General features: G+C 37.4%; 1 protein-coding gene and 1 long non-coding RNA gene across 3 annotated transcripts in view; one reads left to right on the top strand and one right to left on the bottom strand.

Annotated features, from left to right (window-relative positions):
- GC (GC vitamin D binding protein) overlaps positions 1–24,142 on the bottom strand; it is a 40,317-nt gene that overhangs the window by 14,325 nt on the left and 1,850 nt on the right. The window contains exons 2-6 of the mRNA XM_060012410.1: positions 7,821–7,890; positions 7,108–7,240; positions 4,803–5,014; positions 3,533–3,665; positions 3,138–3,232 (exon numbers count right to left, since the gene is read on the bottom strand). Coding sequence (XP_059868393.1) covers positions 3,138–3,232; positions 3,533–3,665; positions 4,803–5,014; positions 7,108–7,240; positions 7,821–7,890 — 643 coding nt within the window. The remainder of the gene's footprint in view (positions 1–3,137; positions 3,233–3,532; positions 3,666–4,802; positions 5,015–7,107; positions 7,241–7,820; positions 7,891–24,142) is intronic.
- Positions 13,372–24,142, top strand: part of LOC138414083 (uncharacterized) — a 154,323-nt gene continuing 143,552 nt past the window's right edge. The window contains exon 1 of one of the 2 annotated variants that reach the window (XR_011246480.1): positions 13,372–16,817. This is a non-coding gene — a long non-coding RNA (uncharacterized lncRNA). Of the gene's footprint in view, positions 16,818–17,553; positions 23,438–24,142 lie in introns of those variants that run through there. The other variant, XR_011246479.1, reaches the window with a different exon arrangement.

The following is a 24,142-nucleotide window of genomic DNA, read 5'->3' as shown; positions in this document are numbered from 1 at the left end:
AGCATGCCATTAAAATGTTAGATCTAACGTATAGCTGATTCACTTTGTTATACAGCAGAAACTAACACAACATTGTAAAGCAATTATACTCCAATAAAGATGTTAAAAAAATAGTTGTGATAAAAAAAAGTTAGATCTAAAATGGCAATAAAGAAAGCACTAATGTCTATTCATAAGGCCAGCGTTGTGTTTTTGTGACCCCTCATCGTGTTTAAAAATTTTCATAAGTTCATTTAGAAACTGCAGATAAAAGAAATAATGAAGACCTATAGCGCTAGACCACAGAGTTAATAAATGTTGATGTTTTGATGTGTTACCCTGAAGTATTTTATAAGGCTTACAAGGTATTTTATAAGCGATTATGCTCTGCTATACCATTCACCTATTTTCCTTTTTCACTTAATATATCAGGAATAGGTTCTATATCATTCTTTTTAAATTGCGGCAAAAAACATATAAAATTGGCCATCTTAACCATTTTTAAGTGTATAGTTCAGTAATGTTAAGTATATTCACTTTTATATGACAGATCTCTAGAAATTTATCTTGCAAAATTAAAACTCGAAACCCATAAATACTGCCCCCTCCCCACTGATCCACCCTCAGCCTTTGGTGAGCTTCTACCTTTTTGCTTTCTTTTTCTATGACTTTTATTACTTTAGATATTCTATATGAGTGAAATCATACAGTATTTGTCCTTTTGTGACTGCTTATTTTGCTTAGCCTAATGTCCTCAATGTTCATCCATGTTGTAGCATGTGACAGGAATGTAAGACTTTATAATATGTAATATAGGTATGGTATGTACGTATCACACATTATCCATTCATCTGTCAGTGGACATTTGGGTTGCTTCTACCTCTTGACTATTGTGAATAATGCTGCAGTTAACATGGGTGTGCAAATATCTCCTTGAGGTTCTGCTTTGAATTTCCCTGGACATATATGCAGAAGTGAGATTGCTGGATCATATGGTGACTCTATTTTTAAATTTTTGAGAAACCTTCATACTATCCTTCACACTGGCTGTACCATTTTGCATTCCCATCAGCAGTGCACAAGGATTCCAATTTCCCCATATCCTTGCCAACACTCATTTTCTGTTCTTTTGGTAGTGGCCATCCTAACAGGTGTGAGATGATATCTCATTGTGGCTTTGATTTGTATTTCTCTTATGATTAGTGATGTTAAATATCTTTCCACTTACATATCTCTTGTTGAATCATCTATTCAATTATTTTTAATCAAGTTATTTTTTGTTGAGCTGTAGAAGTTCCTTACACATTCTAGATATTAAACCCTTATTAGATAGATGACTTGCAAATATTTTCTTCCATCCCATAGATTGCCTTTTCACTTGGATTTTCCTTTAAAGTGCAGTAGTTTAAGCTTGATGTAGTCCTGTATATCTATTTTTGCTGTGACCTATGCTTTGTTATTTCCAAGAAATTGCCAAATCCAATGTCCTGAAGTTTATTCCCTATGTTTTCTTCTAGGAGTTTTATAGATTTAGATCTTTAATCCATTTTGAATTCATTTTAATATATGGTGTAAGGTAAGGGTTCAACTTCGTTCTTTGCAAGTGCAAATCCAATTTTTCCGCACCATTTGTCGAAGAGACTTTTTTCTCAATCATGTAGTTTTGGCACCCTTGTGGAAAATCATTTGGCCATATATATTAGGGTTTCTATATGAGCGCTCTATTCTTTTCCACTGGTCTCTCTGCATCTTGTTATGCCCATACCACAGTGTCTTTATTACTGCTGCTTTGTAATATGTTTTGAAATCAAAGTGTGAGACCTCCAACTTTGTTGTTCTTTTTCCAGATTGTTTTGGCTATAAGGAGTCCCTTGATATTCCATATGAATTTTAGGGTGATTTTTGTTTTCTGTTTCAGCAAAAAAAAAAAAAAAACAAAACAAACCATTGGGATATTGATAGAGATTACATTGAATCTGTAGATTGCTTTGGATATTTTTACAACATTAATTCTTCCAATCCATAAGCATGAAATGTCTGTAGTTTTGATTTCTTTTAGCAATACTTTGTTTTCCTTAAATATTCTTTTAAAATTTAATTATAACAAACTGTATGGCATTCTCTCATAAATGGATATATCATGATTGATTTAAATGTGCTCTATTGGGAAATATCTAAGTTTTTCATATTTAAAAAAAATGTGGCAGCAATGTTTTTAGCTAACTCTTTGTCCACACTCAGTGATAGTTCCTTGGAGTAAATTCCTAGACACTAATGCAAGTAGAAATTTATGATTAAGACATATATGTATATTGTTATAGGGGGTTTTATACTATGAGTTCCTATGCTCTGCATGCCAAATACTCTAAATGCAAGGAAAACTAAAGGGAAGTTTTAGAGAAGATGCCATTTAGTATTTCAGTAGTTCTAATGGAAGAATTATTTTTTAAAGGACTCATGAAAGTAGTTTCTATGCCCTTTGGGGGAACCTTAAGATCTGGTCCCAGCATGAATTCTTTCATTACCATTAGAGGAAAACACTTGTGGATCAGAGTAAAAGGAATTAAAGAGACTCTAAATACTGAAGATATAAAGCTGGCAAATCTAGATGTCTGAAAAGTTGAGGGAAGTGTAAACATAGAAACTGTCAAAATTGTGAAATTAACAATAGCCATACAAAAATCAAAGTGAAGCTTATAAACAAAGTAAGTAATTAGAATAAATTCACGAAGCTTAAGAGATGTACACTATAGAGCACAAAGCTTCATATAACAAGAATTCAGGAAGTTTTTTCCCAAGGAAAACATAGGCAAAGCAAGTAACACGTGATGAATAAAAACGATTGTTTTTGCTCATGTGTTTGTAATACATGCTAATATGAATACTGAGGAGATAATTTCTAGTGGTCTACCAGTCTTCCCATATGAGCATATGGAAAAGGTTGATTAAAATCAAATTATGTTTTAGAAAAGTTTTGTTCCTTATTCTTATTTTGTATAGAGAAAAGAAAAAATAACTGGGCCCTACTTGAGGATTATTGGAGCATAACACTATGGTCTGTATCTTCTATTACAAACATTTTCTTAGAGAATCCTAATATTACGGATCGATAGTGCAGAAACAAACAGCTATACATGCTGATGGTGCTAAATCTTTACCTGAGCCTTGATTTCTCCTTCCCATAAGCAGAGTATTGTGAACAGATTCTATTTGACATTGTGGTGAGAAGTGATAAATGTTTAAGCTGAAGTCTCTAGAAAATAAATGAGAGAATGTCATTAGATGGTCAGGATCCATTGAGAGCAGTGTGCAGGAATGGCCAAAAAGAGACCATTTGGACTCCTTTCGATGACTAGAAAACTGAATTCTGACCAACGGAACTTTTTCCCCAGAGGTGATTGTGTGTTTTTTCCAATTAACAAAATACGAAAGAGGCATTTTAAAAACGTTTACGGATTCCAGAATCGGAATCTTTCTAACATTATTTGAAAGGAACGGCATTAATAGAAGAAGAAGAAAAAAGAACATAACTATGTAACAAAATGACACTTACCTCTTTCAAAAAGCATACTGTTGGGTTTGGTGAGGTACAGCACAACCCTACCATGGAGAGAGAACTCTTGGTGTAACTGACTAATAGTGTCAAAGGAGCTTGTCCATAATTAATGGAATATTCATACATAAATCTGTGGGGGGAAAAATAGGATTGGTCAAAACATTTGTGGGAAACAGTCTTTTTCAGAAGTATTTTGATGGAAAAAGGGTGCGTGTTAGTTGATAGTTATAATATCTAAAAAGCACTAGGGATTTAGAGAAAGGGTTATAATACTAGTCACTTTTAATCAATATCTTCATTTAAAAAATCGTTTCTAAATTTCCATGTAGATTACTTGGGAGGGGTCATTTGTCCCTTTATTCCTTTAGCATCTGCCATATGCATGGCCTATGGTAGCTGCTTATTAACGTTGGTGGAAAAAATTGAAATGAAGGTAATGGAATTATCTTTCATTATCTGTTTATTCTAGACAATTGCTGTGTATAGGCTTGTTTGTTGAAATTATTTTAATTTTTGTGAGCATAAGCCACTAAGTGTCTAAAGAGACTGAGATCTTAGGCAAAATCCTCCCTGAATTTACAGGGATGGGCAAGCCAACCAACTTTTATGAAATCACGACCTTGATTTCATACTTCTAAAGCCAGTTTGAATGATGTTGCTTTTGACTTCTGTGTGTGTATATATATTTTTTCTATTATCATAATTTTTTTACAACTTTATGATCTTCTGAGAGTAAAGAATCAATATATAATCGGCTCTTCATGAATGTTAAACAAGAAGGTAAAAGTAATATGTCCACTAATGAGGTACAACAAGTGTCATGTTCACAAGTGTTTCTGGGAATGTACTGTAAGAATGAAAAACTGTTTATTTCTTATGCTCTACTGGAAATTAAATACTTGTGCACAGCAATAAAATTCTGTCAGATGGAGTATGCAAGGATCCCTAACATAAGAGGAATCACAACAGCTGCTGTCAAATATTTGAATGTGTCATGTGGACAGGGGATCCAAGTGAGTCTGCTTCAGATACTAGAACTAGGATGAGAGAGGGTAGACGTTTGGGAAAGTTGACTTCATCTCCATCTGAGAAAGCTATTTGTAATAGGCACTGACAGAGATGGGATGTTGTGGGTGACAGTCAAGTTTTCGTTATTGGTAATTGTCCGGGTTGCGGTATAAGAGGTGTTTATATAGAATAGGGGGTTAGATTAGACATGTGTGTTATTTTATGCCCTGAAGTTTTACATATGATGAAAGCAGCTTACTGATCAGCAAACCCCTTGGGATCTTTCCTGAATGCCTCACAGATCTCATCATTTGTTGGCTCTACATAGGTAGGAAATTCTTGTGGCTGGTGCTTCAGGGCAGCCATACAGAGTTTCTTTTCAAGGCCCTCTTTGGTGCAGCACTCGGGAGTTCCTGGGTGCACTGGGAATGGAGAGTCACTTTCACAGGACTTAGCAGACAATGCTGAAGTCTAGAATGAGAAAAGAAAAGTAAACTCACATATGTGCAAGTTTCCAGGCTTATAGTTCTCCATTTAGTATAACATCTTAGTCTTAAATTTTAAAATTCTCATTAGTAACAAACTGGCCATGACAAGCTGCATTATTCTAGTTATAGGCTAGTACAGGGTCTTATGTTAAGACTCAGAGTAGGACCAAAAGAGAACCTTCATTAACGAGTTAACTGTATATGATTGCAGCTGTTAGAGGTTTGATCCTCTAGTACAGTGTTTATCCACAGGGATATTAACATCTCTAAGGATGAGGGAGGTCATTTGAAAAAGCTCCATTGATTCTGATGTGATCTCCCATCTGTATTCTGTTCTAAATACCGCTAAGAATGGGGACCTCCCTCTTCCCTCCTCTCCTCCCTTTGTTAAATGAACAGGCTCTTAATCCTTGACTGCTTTCGTCTTCAACATTGATTTGCATTCTCCTACTCAATGGTTCTTTAGCCTGCTTTTGCATCAGTGTATAAAAATAAGAAATGCCAAAAAAAAAAAAAACAACAGAAAAAAAGAAATACCTGGGCTGCATAACACAGAAATTCTGATCAGTAGGTCAAAGATGAGGCCTGAGGGCCTGTTTTTTCCCCAAAGTCCCAAAGTTTATTCTCCTATGCATCATGGGTTGAAGCACTGGTACAACTTAATTTACTGCCTCAACAGTGGTACATAGATACGTGTGGGCGGACTAAGCCCATGGTAAGAGTACCACCAAAGCAGTTGTAGCAACAAAATGTTCTGTTTGGAAAGAATTTGATACCTGGAATAAAAATGTGGAGTAGAAATAGTCCCATGGAAATAGAAATAAGTCCATGGAAAAAATTGGGGATTTACATGGGAAAATGATTTTGACACCTTTACAGTTATTTTATAAGATACCTTTTGAAGATGAAATTTCTAAAGATCTTTCCTATCGATGAAGGAAAGCAAAGCAACATGATGAATCATTTATGTAAACCAAAAGTAAACAGTGAATCTTTTCCCATTTCTTTCCCTGGCAACTTTCCTTTTTTTCCTTTTTTATTACCTCCTTTCAAATAAAAAAAAAAAGTTTACAAAGAAAGTAACATATTTGTAGAAAAAAAATTGCTTTGTAAAGCAGGAAAATGGTGTTATCCAAAAAATGTCAATGCTATCTCTGTTCTTATGATCTGTCTCTAACAGTCTTGGATGGGTTATGACCAAACATTTCTGGTCAAGGGATGGGTTAGCAAATATGTAAAACAAAATGGAAATAAAAATGTGTTCTGTTTTTTTGATTGTAGTTGGTAGTTTGCTTGTTTATTTTAAGATGGTGCAGAAGGTTGTGTTGAAATGACATATTATGTGTGGAGTTGTTGGTGGGAGAAAACGATAAAGTTATTAGAATGTAGATAAGGTCCAGGTAAAGACATTAATAGGTAAGAGTCATAGAATATATTCTAATTAGATCTTTGGAGCATTGTGTCTGTTGGCTAACTGTTGAAGTCTTGAGCAATGAGACATTTGTCTGTAGAGGCCTTTATCAAGATGCAGCTAAATGTCATTTTTATTCTTCCGGATGACAGTATCAGTAAATTGCTAGAAACACCTGTAGTTTCACATTTTTCAGCTGTTGTCTATATTTTGAAAACTGTCATTTCAGCATTTTTTATTTCTGCGTGTATACTCTAAGGTAGAAAATGCAGAACTGTGTGTGTTTATACAGGGCAGTTTTTGAACCCCCAAATAACTTGAAACCAACACTAAGTTTTTCCAGGGCACTTGGTACCAGTCTTGGCATGATACAGGTATGGGTATTGGTAGGCTTCTAAGATACACAGAATATATTAGAATTATTTCAAGCGGTCCATGATAATAATACACATCCCAGTTTTCTCATTTGAACCTTGTAGGACTAATGGGCAGAATTGGTTCACTATACCAGAATAAATTTGGACTCTAGGATAATAGACTTCGTATCTCCCTCAAACTTGGAGTAGGTGGGTTGCTGTCTAAAATTTCCCCAAGATATGATGTAAAGGCCTGTCTTGACCCCCTTCTATGGGCCAGCATAGACATGGCCAACCACACAATCCTACCCTGTTGTCATAACAGTCAGGGTCGGCCCCCTCAGCACAGCAGGCTTCTGTCAAGGAGACAACTTCATTCACAAGATGACTGATCTGTTCAAAGGTAGCACTGGGAAATTTTCTGCTGTATAGGACCATTGACCTGAGGAGAAATGGAAGTCAATGTATGCAGAATTTTTTAAAGTTTTCACATTTGCACATATTTTAATATGAAATCTATTCAATTTTTTAGTGGAATATTGCACCCATGTTCTTGACTAGTGAAAATATGACATTGGCTTTAAAAATAAGTTTATCTGGAACAAAGACGCATCTTGTAACAGTAGAACTTGGGTTTGGGAGTTCCATCAAACCAGCCTCATGTTCTTTCCTCTCTCAAGCCTCCCCAAATGAACCTTTCCTTTACCTTGCTGCCTTTGTTTGCCAGCGTCATAGCGTGTACTATTTGCCTTTTAATTCACCTTAGAAAACTATGCTTACTTGTTTTCTCAACTCATTAGTATATTTGTAACAAATTCTTAGACCATATTAACAATAGTTCAGCTGGAATCTTTGGATGTCCTCCATTTGCCTGACATCTCTGCCCACTTTGACCCTGGGGCTCTATCCTCTTAATCTTAATGGAGATCAGTTCAGTCCCTGACACAGAACTGAAGATACCTCACACTTAGCTTCATTCAAGGTCAGGTAACTAGGAGAGTGAGCGAGTACCTCATACTTACAAAGATGTGAAGTCATCTTTTCCCAGGCTGGCGAGTTCCTTGCAGACTTTATCTTTCTCATAATCTCGACCTAGGAACCAGAAATATATATTTAAAAAGTATCTTTTTCCTTTTAAATGAATGTTGCATTAAATGTATATATACAAAGGGATCTTCCACATGACTCATCAATGGTGAAAGTAGCATTTTTCTCGATACCTAGATGCAATTACACTTTTTGGTGCCTTTCTGTTTTATCACAATGGATCAAAATTTGATGGCATGCTATAAACTAATGAAAATTAAAGAAATAAAATAAGAAAAAGAATTAACTATAGAGGGCAGACAACAGAAGCAAGAAGAACTACAGTTCTGCAGCCTGTGGAAGGAAAACCACATTCACAGAAAGATAGACAAAATGAAAGGCAGAAGACTTTGTACCAGATGAAGGAACAAGATAAAACCCCAGAAAAAACAACTAAATGAAGTGGAGATAGGCAACCTTCCAGAAAAAGAATTCAGAATAATGACAGTGAAGATGATCCAGGACCTCGGAAAAAGAATGGAGGCAAAGATTGAGAAGATGCAAGAAATGTTTAACAAAGACCTAGAAGAATTAAGGAACAAACACCTAGAAGAATTAGAGAACAAACAGAGATGAACAATAACTGAAATGAAAAATACACTAGAAGGAATCAATAGCAGAATAACTGAGGCAGAAGAATGGATAAGTGACCTGGAAGATAAAATAGTGGAAATAATTACTGCAGAGCACAATAAAGAAAAAAGAATGAAAAAAATTGACAGTCTCACAGACCTCTGGGACAACATTAAATGCACCAACATTAACATTATAGGGGTCCCAGAAGGAGATGAGAGAGAGAAAGGACCCAAGAAAATATATGAAGAGATTATAGTTGAAAACTTCCCTAACATGGGAAAGGAAATAGCCACCCAAGTCCAGGTAGTGCAGAGAGTCCCAGGCAGGATAAACCCAAGGAGAAACATGCCAAGACACATAGTAATCAAATTAATAAAAATTATTGAAAGCAACAAGGGAAATATGACAACATACAAGGGAACTCCCATAAGGTTAACAGCTGATTTCTCAGCAGAAAATCTACAAGCCAGAAGGGAGTGGCATGGTATGTTTAAAGTGATGAAAGGGAAGAACCTACAACCTTGCTGGATGTAATATCCAGCAAGGATCTCATTCAAATTTGACAGAGAAATCAAAAGTTTTACACACAAGCAAAAGTTAAGAGAATTCAACACCACCAAACCAGCACTACAACGAATGCTAAAGGAACTTCTCTAAGTGGGAAACACAAGAGAAGAAAAGGACCTACAAAAACAAACCCATAACAATTAAGAAAAGGGTAATAGGAACATACATATTGATAATTACCTTAAATGTGAAAAGATTAAATGCTCCAACCAAAAGACACAGGCTTCCTGAATGGATACAAAAACAAGACCCATATAGGTGCTGTCTACAAGAGACTCACTTCCTACCTAGGGACACATACAGACTAAAAGTGAGGGGATGGAAAAAGATATTCCATGCAAGTGGAAATCAAAAGAAAGCTGGAGTGGCAATACTCATATCAGATAAAATAGGCTTTAAAATAAAGACTATTACAAGAGACAAGGAAGGACACTACATAATGATCAATGGATCAATCCAAGAAGATATAAGAATTATAAATATATATGCACCCAACATAGGAGCACCTCGATACATAAGGCAACTGCTAACACCTATAAAAGGAAACTGACAGTAACACAGTATTAGTGGGGGACTTTTAACACCTCACTTACCACAATGGACAGCTCATCTAGACAGAAAATAAGGAAACACAAGCTTTAAATGACACAATAGACTGGATAGAGTTAATTGATATTTATAGGACATTCCATCCAAAAACAGATTAGTTTTCAAGTGCACATGGAACATTCTCCAGGATCACTTCTTGGGTCACAGATCAAGCCTTAATAAGTTTAAGAAAATTGATATCATATCAAGCATCTTTCCTGACCACAATGCTATGAGATTAGAAATCAACTACAGGGAAAAAAACATAAAAAACACAAATACATGGAGGCTAAACAATACGTTACTAAATAACCAAGAGGTCCCGAAGAAATCAAAGAGGAAATCAAAAAATACCTAGAGACAAATTACAATGAAAACACAACAATCCAAAACCCTTGGGATGCAGCAAAAGCAGTTCTAAGGGGAAGTTTATAGCAATACAAGCCTACCTCAAGAAACAAGAAAAATCTCAAACTATCTAACATTACACCTCAAGGAACTAGAGAAAGAAGAATAAACAAAACCCAAAATTAGCAGAAGGAAAGAAATAAAACATCAGAGCAGAAATAAATGAAATAGAAACAAAGAAAACAGTAGCAAAGATCAATAAAACTAAAAGCTGATCCTTTGAAGGTAAACAAAATTGATAAACCTTTAGCCAGACTCATCAAGGAAAATAGGGAGAAGACTCAAATCAATAACGTTAGAAATGAAAAGGAGAAGTAACAATGGATACCGCAGAAATACAAAGCATCGTAAGAGACTGCTAAATGCAACTCGATGCCAATAAAATGGACAACCTGGAAGAAATGGACAAATTCTTATAAAGGTATAAACTTCCAAGACTGAACCAGGAAGAAATAGAAAATATGAACAGACCAATCACAAGTAATGAAATTGAAACTGTGACTAAAAATCCTCCGGACTTCCCTGGTGGCGCAGTGGTTGAGAGTCCGCCTGCCGATGCAGGGGACACGGGTTCGTGCCCCGGTCCGGGAAGATCCCACATGCCACAGAGTGGCTGGGCCCATGAGCCATGGCCGCTGAGCCTGCACGTCCAGAGCCTGTGCTTTGCAATGGGAGAGGCCACAACAGAGAGACGCCCATGTACTGAAAAAAAAAAAAAAAAAAAAAAAAACTTCCTACAAACAAAAGTCCAGGACCAGATGGCTTCACAGGTGAATTCTATCAAACATTTGGAGAAGAGCTAACACCTATCCTTCTCAAACTCTTCCAAAATATAGCAGAGGGAGGAACACTCCCTCAATCTATGAGGCCACCATCACCCTGATACCAAAACCAGACAAAGATACTACAAAAAAAGAAAATTATAGACCAATATCACTGATGAATATAAATGCAAAAATCCTCAACAAAATACTAGCAAACAGAATCCACCAACACATTAAAAGGATCATACACCATGATCAAGTGGGATTTATCCCAAGGATCCAAGGATTCAATATACACAAGTCAATCTATGTGATACACCACATTAACAAATTGAAGGAAAACCATATGATCATCTCAATAGATGCAGAAAAAGCTTTTGACAAAATTCAACACCCATTTATGATAACTCTCCAGAAAGTGGGCATAGAAGGAACCTACCTCAACATAATAAAGGCCATATATGAGAAACCCACAGCAAACATTCTCAATGGTGAAAAACTGAAAACATTTCCTCTAAGATCAGGAACAAGACAAGGATGTTCACTCTCACCACTATTATTCAACAAAGTTTTGGAAGTCCTAGCCACAGCAATCAGAAAAGGAAAAGAAATAAAAGGAATACAAAATGGAAAAGAGGAAGTAAAATTGTCACTGTTTACAGATGACCTGATACTATACATAGAGCATCCTAAAGATGCCACCAGAAAACTACTAGAGCTAATCAATGAATTTGGTAAAGTTGCAGGATACAAAATTAATGCACAGAAATCTCTTGCATTCTTATACACTAATAATGAAAGAAAAAGAAATTAAGGAAACAATCCCATTCACCATTGCAACAAAAAGAATAAAATACCTAGGAATAAACCTACTTAAGGAGACTAAAGACCTGTATGCAGAAAACTATAAGACACTAATGAAAGAAATTAAAGATGATACCAACAGATGGAGAGATATACCATGTTCTTGGATTGGAAGAATCAACATTATGAAAATGACTGTACTAACCAAAGCAATCTACAGATTCAATGCAATCCCTATCAAATTACCAATGGCAATTTTTACAGAACTAGAACAAAAAAAATCTTAAAATTTGTATGGAGACACAAAAGACCCCAAATAGCCAAAGCAGTCTTGCAGGAAAAAAATGGAGCTGGAGGAATCAGACTCCCTAACTTCAGACTATGCTACAAATCTACAGTAATCAGGACAGTATGGTACTGGCACAGAAACAGAAATATAGATCAGTGGAACAGGATAGAAAGCCCAGAGATAAACCCACACACCTATGGTCAACTAATCTATGACAAAGGAGGCAAGGATATACGATGGAGAAAAGACAGTCTCTTCAATAAGTGATGCTGGCAAAACTGGACAGCTACATGTAAAAGAATGAAATTAGAACACTCCCTAACACCATACCCAAAAATAAGCTCAAAATGGATTAGAGACCTAAATGTAAGATCGGACACTGTAAAACTCTTGGAAACATAGGAAGAACTCTCTTTGACATAAATCACAGCAAGATCTTTTTTGACCCACCTCCTAGAGTAATGGAAATAAAAACAAAAATAAACAAATGGGACCTAATGAAACTTAAAAGCTTTTGCACAGTGGAGGAAACCATAAACAAGGCGAGAAGACAACCCTCTGAATGGGAGAAAATATTTGCAAATGAATCAACGGACAAAGGTTTAATCTCCAAAATATATAAACAGCTTACACAGCTCAATATTAAAAAACAAACAACCTGATCCAAAAATGGGCAGAAGACCTAAATAGACATTTCTCCAAAGAAGACATACAGATGGCCAAGAAGCACATGAAAAGCTGCTCAACATCACTATCAGAGAAATGCAAATCAAAACTACAATGAGGTATCATCTCACAACAGTTAGAATGGGCATCATCAGAAAATGTACAAACAAATGCTGGAGAGGGTGTGGAGAAAAGAGAACACTCTTGCACTGTTGGTGGGAATGTAAATTGGTACAGCCACTATAGAGAACAGTGTGGAGTTTCCTTAAAAAACTAAAAATAGAATTACCGTATGACCCAGCAATCCCACTAATGGGCATATACGCTGAGAAAACCATAATTCAAAAAGACACATGTACACCAATGTTCATTGCGGCAGTATTTACAATAGCCAGGTCGTGGAAGCAACCTAAGTGCCCATCGAGAGATGAATGGATAAAGAAGTTGTGGTACATATATACAATGGAATATTACTCAGCCATAAAAAGAAAAGAAATTGAGTTATTTGTAGAGATGTGGATGGACCTAGAGTCTGTCATACAGAGTGAAGTAAGTCAGAAAGAGAAAAACAAGTATTGTATATTAACCCATATATGTGGAACCTAGAAAAATGGTACAGATGAACCGGTTTGCAGGGCAGAAATAGAGACAGAAATGTAGAGAACAAACGTATGGACACCAAGGGGGGAAAGTGTAGGGGGTGGTGGTGTGATGAATTGGGAGATTGGGATTGACATGTGTACCCTAATATTTATGAAATAGACAACTAATAAGAACCTGCTGTATAAAAAGTAAATACAATTTAAAAATTAAAAAAATATGGTCTATATCAAAAAAAATTAAAAATAAACAAAATGAAAACAAACTCAGATACAAATGGGTGGTTCCTTGCTGGTACTGGGGGTGTGGGTAAAATTGGTGAAAGAGATTAAGAGATAGAGGCCTTCGGTTATAAAATAAGCCATGAGGATGTAATATACAGCATAAGGAATATGGTCAATAATATTTCATAACTTTGGGGACAGATGATTATTAGACTTACTGTGGTGATCATTTCATGTATGCAAATGTATGCAAATGTCAAATCACTATGTACTACACCTGAAACTAACATAATATTGTATGTCAACTATATTTCAATAAATTTAAAAAAAGAATGAACTAATACTGAAAGCACGTAAGTCAAAATATGTATGCCAACTAGTGAGTCAGAACCTACTGATATAGCAATCATTCTTAGGTCCCATCTTTATAATAATGCTCAAATAAATAAAGCTTTTTATTCCTCCTTCCTTTCTTTGCCTCAGTTTCACCCAAGGCCTCAAAAGAACAAGGAACAAAAAATAAATGGAGACTATATCTACCTTCCGAAGTGAAGAGCTAGGCCCAGTAATGCGGGCCTTTAAAAGGGGGGTGTGAGCACTGGTGTTGCCTCCCTTGCTTCATTACCCACCTCCAGACTCTCTAAAGGAAGCTTAGGAATTCAGCTGAGGAAAAAGATGGAAATTAGGCAAAATAAGTTTTGGAGAAAGTTGTCAATGTGGTGGGTTTGGGAGAGTGGTGTGAGAGTGCATCTCCTTACTTCAAGCATAGTAAGGAGGGCTTCAAAGAAAACACTCAGACCTTGATAGGTGACCCTTGGAAGGTGGGGTACAATGGACAGGTGTCTGATTCAGACTGGAGAAATCTGTGAGGTTAGAAAGGCTGGTTAAGTGGTCTGAGGCAACAAAGGAGAGGGTTGTGAGTGGGAAGTTCTGCTGTGGCCTGTGTACCTGATATAGATCGAGCAGGAGAACAAACTGTCCTGGAATCATCCTATCTTTTTTTTTTTTTTTTTTTAAAGGTAGGGAGACATTTATCTAGAAGGCAGCAGGCTACCAAAAGTAGGACGCCTCTGTGCAGATGCAGATAACTTGAAAATCAAAGGGAGGTCTTAAGGTGCCAGCTGGATGGAGAGATCCCCAGGGATGATGGGGAAAGAGATCTCCAAAGAACCCATGAAGAGAAAATATCAACTCTGAACATCTCCTGTAACCAGAGAAAACACCACTATCTCACCAAGCTGCCCATTTGAATGAGTGTTTGCTGCTGCTTACCTTTCCTACTAGCTTTTCTTTTCCCTGTGTTAACGCTGGAGGAACTAAAAGCAGCCTAGAGAGTAGCAGGAAGGAGAAGAGAACAGGCACAGGCAGAGGAAAGTGTATGCCTCCCTTTGCCACTAAAGACAGTAGGACTGAAACATGCCTGATCTGGGGGAGTAGCTTCAATTTTAAATGAATTTACAAATTTTTGACTTTAACCAGACAGTCCCATGATTGTTAACAGGTGGTTATTTTGATGTTCAAAAGGACCAGAGGACCTTATATGAGTGATCAGAAAAATCATAGAACCTACTTTTAAGTCCATTCGGGTGGTTGGGAAGAGCTAGTTTGCACAGGGGATGAGTTCTTTATTGATGGGGATACCCACTTGTTCAGCACACCTGTTGCATATACAATAGGTGGACGCGTGGAAGGCAGCCAGTGTTTTTCTTCCCCGATTCATCATTTATGCAAGAAAGTCTAGGAAATTTGCCAACATTTTGATGCTATATCTTTCCAAAAAAATGTAAGAAGTATAGAAATGGCCCAGTTCCTGTTCTAAATGGTTTTAACATTTAGTAACTTATCCTCCTGGATTTAAATATTGGGAAATCCATCTTGGATGATATGATGGCAATTACTGGTATGCATTTTACCCCCTAAATGTGCTCGCCTCAGCTCCATGGATGAATGAATATACATATGGCAGAGTAGGAATTCTTTTTCTTTTAATTGGAGTATAGTTGATTTAAAATATTGTGTTTCAGGTGTACAGCAAAGTGATTCTGTTATACGTATATCCACTCTTTTTAAGATTCTTTTCCCATATAGGCCATTACAGAGTACTGAGTAGAGTTTCCTGTGCTATACAGTAGGTCTTTATTAGTCATTTATTTTATATCATATGATATTGCTTATATGTAGAAATTCTTGTTTTATGGTTTGGAGTGGAGGTGGTAGTGGCTGGATACTGGCTGGGGAAGATTTTGTTTTGGTTTTTTTTTCCTTTTAAAAAGATTCTCGGGACTTCCCTTGTGGCGCAGTGGTTAAGAATCCACCTGCCAGTGCAGGGGACATGGGTTCAATCCCTGGTCCAGGAAGATCCCACATGCCATGGAGCAACAAAGCCTGTGCGCCACAACTACTGAGCCTGTGCTCTAGAGTGCCCATGAGCCACAACTACTGAAGCCCACATGCCTAGAGTCCGTGCTCCGCAACAAGAGAAGCCACCACAGTGAGAAACCCGCACACCGCAATGAAGCGTAGCCTCCTGCAACTAGAGAAAGTCTGCGTGCAGCAAAGAAGACCCAACACAGCCAAAAAAAATTAAAAATATAAAAAATAAAAAGATTCTCTTTGGGATTTGTTAGAATTCATGTTAAAAATGCCTGATTTCAGCGAAAATTGCCTGTAGAGGAAGCTGTTGTACCCTACGTCTTTCAGGTGGACTGTTCAATGCATATAACTAAGGTGAGAAGTCAGAATTGAGGGACAAAGACCTTTTTAAGTGGCATTTTCTAATAAGGGACCAACTCAAATACCATCAAAATCACAAAGAAGGTGGATAAACCTGCATGATCAAATCGCACATTATCTTGGAAACTAGGACAAGACAGTAGGATTGATAGTGGCTTTTTATACTCTATTGACTGAGAACCTTCATATCTAGTACATTTTCTGTAATTTATTGACTTGTTTACAAGGTTGGATATTGTCCCAGTTTCAGAAGGTCAAAATAAGGCAGAAATTTTCTGTTAATCATTAATGGTATTCAGTGGGACTGAAGATTAGGGCACAGGGAAAAAATTTAGGGTAGAACTGTCTTCCTGTAGTGAGAAGATGTAGTATTAGGATGTCAGTGGAGTTTTATATTGCTCCTGGTTAGAACTGGGGAAAATGGCTGGCAGTAGATTTTAGTTCAGTGTGAGAGAACTTTATAACTGTGGCTAATTAATAACTGAAATGATGAACAGCTTTTTTTTTTTTTTTTTTTTTTTGCGGTACGCGGGCCTCTCACTGCTGTGGCCTCTCCCGTTGCGGAGCGCAGGCTCAGCGGCCATGGCTCACGGACCCAGCCGCTCCTCGGCATGTGGGATCTTCCCGGACCGGGGCACGAACCCGTGTCCCCTGCATTGGCAGGCGGACTCTCAACCACTGCGCCACCAGGAAAGCCCTGAACAGCTTTTTGAAGTGAGTTTGTTTTGTCCTTAAAATATTCAAATGGAGTTTAAATAACGGTATGTATTAGATTCCTGAATTTAGTACACAGTCGTATCCTCACGATCTTTGAGATCACTTCTAAAAGCTTACAAAATCACCCCTTTTAGAAACAGTAAGAAATTATACAGAATCTTTTTTTCTCCCAAATCTTATGGTTTCAAGCCACAAAAAATACTCAAATAAGAACTCCTTTGTTCTTAATGCAAAGGAAATAACTTTGCTTAATAAACTCTCCCTATAAAACTGCAGAGGTCACTTTTGTTTTATTGTCACCATGCAAAATGAGAGCCTGCATTCAAGGGGGGCACCTCTGAACATTTAAAAAAATATTTTGTTTCTAACTTTCCAGATTTCTCACTTCATTAAGAAAGTAGAGTTTCATTCAGTGTGCTGAGAACGTGAGTGCATGTGAATATAGTATAAGTGGAAACTACAGTTTATCTCCTGATTTAATTAAAGCTATTTAAACAACTGAGATTGCACAGAAACACATTGGAATCCATGGGTGTTATGTACTGCTTTAGTTAGAATGCAGTGACAGAAAACTGGGAAACTAGATCAACTACACAAGACTTAAAATGGTTTTGGAACCATTTTTGCTGGAATATTCAGTCTCAGGCAAAACAGAAGCAAGGGAAAAAGCCCAAATAGGCGTTGAAGAAATTCAGAATTAAAATATGAGGGTAAAACTGCTCTTATAAAAGTAACCTATAGAGGAAGCCATTGCACCATGTATTTTTCAGGTGGATTACTTGAAATATTTCTGATTAAAAAAAATTCATCTATTCATTTATTCAAAGAGAAGACCTGGAGCTGAACTGGTTAAGCGAGTATGTTAATCACTTTCTCATCTTCCAAACGTAACAAATACTGAACTTAATTTGCCATGAGATTGTTCTAAATCAATTCCCTATTCCATGGAGTATTGCTTAATGTTTTCACACCAGTTGAGCTCACTTTCATTTATATAATTAAATCCTATATCAAATGAATTGTAAATGACTTACTCTGTTCTTTAATGTGCCATGTGGTTATGAAGAGGGCAATCTGGACTTTGATACGGCACTAGTAAATATTGGCATAATCCTAGTGACACTGGCGAAATCATTTTCACATTGTGACCCCTAAACACTCAATGTTTACAAATGTCGTTAACAGAATTGTTGCTTTTTGCAATAGCATGTCCCTTTTCTGTCTGTATTGTGAAACATTTTGGTAAGTTGTGCCTAACTCTGGACTTTTGAAAACATTTGGTTTACTTTCGGGAAATCTTTACTGCTTCATGCATCTCTCCTCTCCCAACACAGCTGACGATACTCATTCATACATGCAACGGACATGTCTTGAAGACTTACTCTGTGCCAGGCATTGGGTTCAGTATTGAATATACAATAAAGAGCAAAATCGACACATCCTTGCCCTTATGGAACTTTTAATCTAGTGGGGATAGACAATATGATACTCATTGTTATGGTACAAACTTTACTAAAAAGGGTATTTTGAATGCTTTAACTATTGTTATAATCATTCTCTAAAACGAGTTTGGTCCTCTAGAAAAGCTGTTTGTATACCGGGAGCAATGGTTGGAGCCTATATATGTTGTGTTGAATAAAAACGCTTATATAGGATGCTAGGAACTGTCTTACGTTGCTATTTTCCTATTCTGGAGAATCATGGGCTTTCAGAACTGTTGGGCATTTATATTTTTGAAATTTTATTCCTTTGACATTTTTATTTCCATTCTGCACTGACAGACTTATCTATGTCAGAAAAGGTCAGTGTATTAGTGCGTTTTTTTTTTAACTTAAAGAATATGGTTTGTAGTATTCGTTCAAACTAGGTGGGCTACATATTCAGAGTAGTGGTTTTAGTTGAGAAATTAAATATTGTTGGGCTGGTTTAGGAAGTTGCCCTGATTATTGGAACTAAAGAAAACTGCCGATATGTCATTAGAAACATTGTCAGCAAAGACGTGGTATTCAAATTAGTACTTTTATTTCATTTTTCAGGCTTTTTGGGTCTCATTTCCGTTGACATTTTAAATCACTATTAAATAAAGCATTGATCTGGTTTCATATTGATGTTTGCAAGCAGGGGTGCAGTTTTGAGCTTAAGTCAATAGAAAGTAAACCTAGAGTTCTGCATGACATCTATAGATTAACTATCTAGAGGAAATTAACTGTACCTCTTAGGATGCCATCAGTGGAACATTTCAGATGTTGAAAATTCAAAATCAGTAGAAGATATAGGGGCAATGGGTCAGTTGCCCCAATACTAAAATTGCCGTAGAGGATGGCCTCATAGACTCACTCAAATTTGATGCCTTTTGTTTCAACACGGGTGGTAGCCCATATAGGTGCTACACTCACCAAAGTCCCAGAGGAGGCATTCTTCCTCCACACATCTCATTCCACCTCACTTTTCCTTCACAAGTTGAGCACCCTGTCATCAACAAATGCTTTTGCAGAGGTGAAGATAAGGGAGCAAGTTTCCCTCTCCCACCTTTGACATGAGTGAGGGTGGTGTCTTTGGTATCCTGAATTGGAAACTTAGAATGCATTACAGGGCTTAGTTTTTAAAACAATATAAGAATAAATAACATGAAAAAGCACATACAAGAAACTTGAAAGCCACCAATACTTAAGGAACTGAGGTCTGATATTAGAGATAAGAATAAGAATACAACACCAATAGCAGCAGTAGTGATCATTGCCATGGAAGAGATTGAAACAAAGCACGTGAACCCATGGAATGGAAGAGAGCTTTTAGAAAACCTCATGAAAGGAACTATTACTTGAAGTGGACCATGAATGATGGGCAGGATTTTAACAGGAATAAGTGAATTTGGAGAGGAATTTTAAGTGGAGAGAACATGAAGAAATATCTGAAGTTAGAAAATCTCCAGTCATATCTGGAGAATGAGTAATCCAATAAAACTGAAGCAGTGGAATTAAATACTAGAAAACTTGATCACCAAAGTTTTACTTATTTTTTAAGGTAATGGGGTATCTATTGAAATACATTCATGGAGAGGAATGACCAACTCAGAGCTGTACTCAAGGAAGAGTAATCTTGGGATCTAAGCAAAATAGTACCTTGTTATTAAGGCTGTTCTGTGAAATACGTTAGTCTATGTAAAAATGCCTAGCACATCTCCTGCCTGACGTGGTAAAAACACAATGAATGTTAGCATCTCTTCTTATAGTAAAATCCAGTGATGATACCTATATGCCCTTGTGATAAGGATCCCATGTGGCTTGCTCCAGTCCTTCTCTCAGATGGTAGGCTAAATTACTTTCTGGTCAGAAGGAAATGGAAGAGAATAGAAAACTCCCAGGAAGCATGGAAATGAGTTAACATGTACCCCAGTTATCTCCTGGCCAATTCTCCCTGGATCTGACTAATGAGATGATAGTCTATCAACAGTGAGATGTTTTCACTCAATGATCCTTTCCTTGGGGAAGTTCCAGCCTGTCACAGAACCCAGAAACCTACAGTATTAGGTTTCTATTGCTACTGTAACACATTACCACAAATGCAGTGGCTTAAACTTACTGCTTTACATTTCTACTGGGTAGACAGACACAGGTCTCACTGGGCTAAAATCAAGGTGTCAGCAGGATTGTGTTCTTTCTGGATGCTCTAGGGGAGAATCCACTTCCTTGTCTACTCCAACTTCTAGAGGTGGCCTAGCATTCTAGGCTCAAGGCCTCCTTCCTCCATCTTCAAAGCTGGCAACTCTGTGTCTCTTTGTGCCTTTTCTCTTTAGTGACATCATCCTCTGACTGATTCTGTTTTGCTCCCTTCTTTTGATTACTTTGGCCTCACTCAGATAATCCAGCATTGTTTTTCTACTTTAAGGTCTGCTGACTAGCAACCTTTATGCTGTCTGAAACCTTAATTCCCCTTTGTGATGTGAGCTAACCTCTTAGCCCGTTCCAGGCATTAGAATGTCAACATTTTTGGAGGATGCTCATTCTGCCTAACATACACATTACTATTTAAGCCTGAGGTTGTACCCACCGTCACATGACTCCAAACAGAGACCAGAATTGGGGTGGGTTTGTATCAGACAGTCTGATAGCTAGAATCCCACCAGTCAGCTATACATGTTCACCCCTAGCATTTCATTTACCTTCCCAACAGTGATCCTAATTTTTATGTATTTCATTTTTGGACTCTACTTACCAGGTTATGTCAGGTTTTGCATTGTGTTTTAATATGAATTGATTGGGGAAGGGATGGGAGGTAGGGATTTTGTTAGGGAAGCCACTACAATAGCTGGGTGAAGGTTAAGGGCCTGCACAAGGACAGTATAAGAAAGTGGAAATGTAGTAGAAAAGAGCCAGTGTTCCCAGGCTTTGAGAACTAGATCTATGCAGGGGGTAAAGGAGACAGACAAAAGGACCACTGAGGAGTTTCGGTACAAGGCTGACATATTTTAGGGCTGAAATTTATAGAATATAGAAATGATTGGATACTGATAACAAAAGTGTATAAAATAAAATCCAACAGTGCTCTTCAGGATTGAACATAAATGATTTAGAGGCGATAGTGCCCGGAAAACAGGAAGTTAGAAGACAGAGCTAGTTTCATGGAATAGGGATGAACTGGGATTTGGATCAGCTGTGGATGACTGTGGTGGACAGAATGAATTTCACTTACTTCCCCCTAAACTGGTGTCAATGATTGGCTCTCTCTTACACTTATTCTAAGATTAGTGAAAGTATTTCAGGTATGTGTCTCATGAGAGGCAGCAAAGCAGTGATTTTGAGTGACTGTAAACCCAGTGAATTGATGTAAAATTCTGATCCTGACACTTAACTAGCTCAGTTACTTTGGATAAGTTACTTAACCCCTCTCTTCCTCAGTTTTCCCCATTTATAAAATGGGGATAATAGTACTGAGCTCATCATGGTGTTGAAAGGATGAAATAAATCTATCTGAAAGATTTTAAACATGTTAACATATTGTAAATAAACTATTAGCTATTTTATTCAATGGATAAAATCTAGTGCCAATGCTTCACAGTGGAGACTGTATATAAAACTCATAATGCAAATAACAAAAGACTTAAAGTTTACTCCTTCCAGGATATATATTATGTGTCCTAGTTGATATTTAATTTTCCTTAAATACTCAAAACTACCTTATGAGGTAGGTACTCTAATAACCTTAGTTTTGTGATTTTTACACACAAAAAACTGCTACACATAATATATGGCAAGCAGTGTTCTAAAACTGAGAATTCCAGCAAGGAGCAAAAAGTCCTTGATTTCACGGAGCTTACATTCTACATCTTACTTTCATTACAATAAACAAATGAACAGCTGGTAATAAGGTGATGAGTGCTAAAAATAAAAGCAAAATAAAACAACAAAAACAGGGTAAGGGAATAGAGAAAAATGGAGTAGTAGGTGCTATTTGAGGTAGATTGGTCAGGGAAGTCTTCTCTGTATGTGAACTTGGAGCAGACAGAGGGGATCCATGTTCTGAGATGAGTGAGGTGCTAAGGCAGATCCCTGGGGTGCAGAATACAGAGAGTGGGAGCTAGTGGAGGCCAGTGTGGCTGACACAGAGTGAACTGGGGGGAAATAGAGAGGAGGGTAGTAGTGGGCAGAATAAAGAAGTTAAGTGACCATAGATACTAGGGGGAGGGTAATCAGTTCCTTTTAAGGATTTCTTCATCTTCTTTCTGTATAGATCAACCTTGTGACCTGTTAAAGTATGCTTACTCATCCCCATACCCCATATATGATGGTGAATTCATACTGGCATTGCACCTCATAGCAATGAAGCATAATTTTGCTTTTAGGTTAACATTGCTTTTTGTTTGTTTGTTTTTGCGGTACGCGGGCCTCTCACTGTTGGGGCCTCTCACTGTTGTGTCCTCTCCCGCTGTGGACCACAGGCTCCTGACGCGCAGGCTCGGTGGCCATGGCTCACGGGCCTAGCCGCTCCGCGGCATGTGGGATCTTCCCGGACCGGGGCACGAACCCGTATCCCCTGCATAGGCGGGCGGACCCCCAACCACTGCGCCACCAGGGAAGCCCTAACATTGCTTTTGATGATGAAGTTAGCTACCTCTTTGACTTCAGCTCTTCCTCCTTTCCTCCTTTCCCTTCTCAGCTAAGCCTCTTTAATGTTTTTACTCTGGGTGCTTTGTGAACTTGGATCAGGCCGTATTTGTTCCTAGCTCAGGACATTTGCCCCAGAGTTCGTCAGCTTGAAATATACTTCTAGATATTTGCATGGCTGTCTTCTTTTCATCATGTAGATCTCAAATCCTATGTTGCCTCCTCAGTCACCTGAGGAGGTGACTAAGCACTAAAATAAGCATAAAATTATGCTTATTTTGCAGAAAGCATATACAGACATATCTGGGAAAGTATCAATAGAATATCTTCTTATTCTAAATTACTTCTCTTTAGCATTCTGTACAGCTGTGTTCCTGAATCAAACTGAGGGCAATTTTGTTTTTCACATGGCTCCTGATGAAGGGGTGGCAACTTGTAGAAAAGAGAAACAGTGATTCAGTGGTGGTTTGGAAGATTGGGATGAAACATATTGTCTTAGGGCTGTTTCGACAGGTAAGTGGGAGAAGGAGAAATACAGCTTCCCCCCCCACCTCAAGGGGAATTGACTTTCTTCTTGCTATTTGATACCATGTTTAATAAAATTATGCTGAGAATGAAATGCTTAAAGCAAAAGGAAAATGTTCTTGCCAATAGCTCTTATAAACAGCAGTGCTTTGCTTCCTGTAGCATTATTTCTTTGGTAATTGTGTAGTAATTGTGTAGCCTTCTTGTTTCTTGGGAAGAGGGAAAGATATGATTTAGATTAGTGCTTTATCCATTTCAGTTTTGAGTAAAGAAGCCAAGTGGAGGCAGTTGGCAAACATAACTTTCTTGCCTCTCACAGGGTAGCTAAAGTGGATATTATAATATCATTTAGATTTGGCATATTTGGTAAGCCCGTCTCTCTCAAGATGTACCCAAGGGCTTGTGAACTGAATCCCCAATGCCATTTGATAGAAGAGGATGAGCCTGACTGGAGCTAACATTCATATTATATCCACTTTAGAACTGAGGTTTTCCAAAACTGCTTCCATGGGATATAGGCATTTTAGGAAAGAGCCCATGCGTTTGGGAAACTTTATTGTTTTGAATAAAGTTAAATTATCTTGTTTTGATTTCTCAGAACTCTTAGGACACCAAAAACATTGGTTATGAACCAACCAAGAAAGACTAATGTCTGGCTTATTTCTTAAATATGTTTGTCCATAGAAACATATT

Source organism: Delphinus delphis, chromosome 5 (assembly GCF_949987515.2).
Source record: "Delphinus delphis chromosome 5, mDelDel1.2, whole genome shotgun sequence".
NCBI classification, from domain to species: Eukaryota; Metazoa; Chordata; class Mammalia; order Artiodactyla; family Delphinidae; genus Delphinus; species Delphinus delphis.
This window is presented reverse-complemented; position numbering and strand designations above follow the sequence as displayed.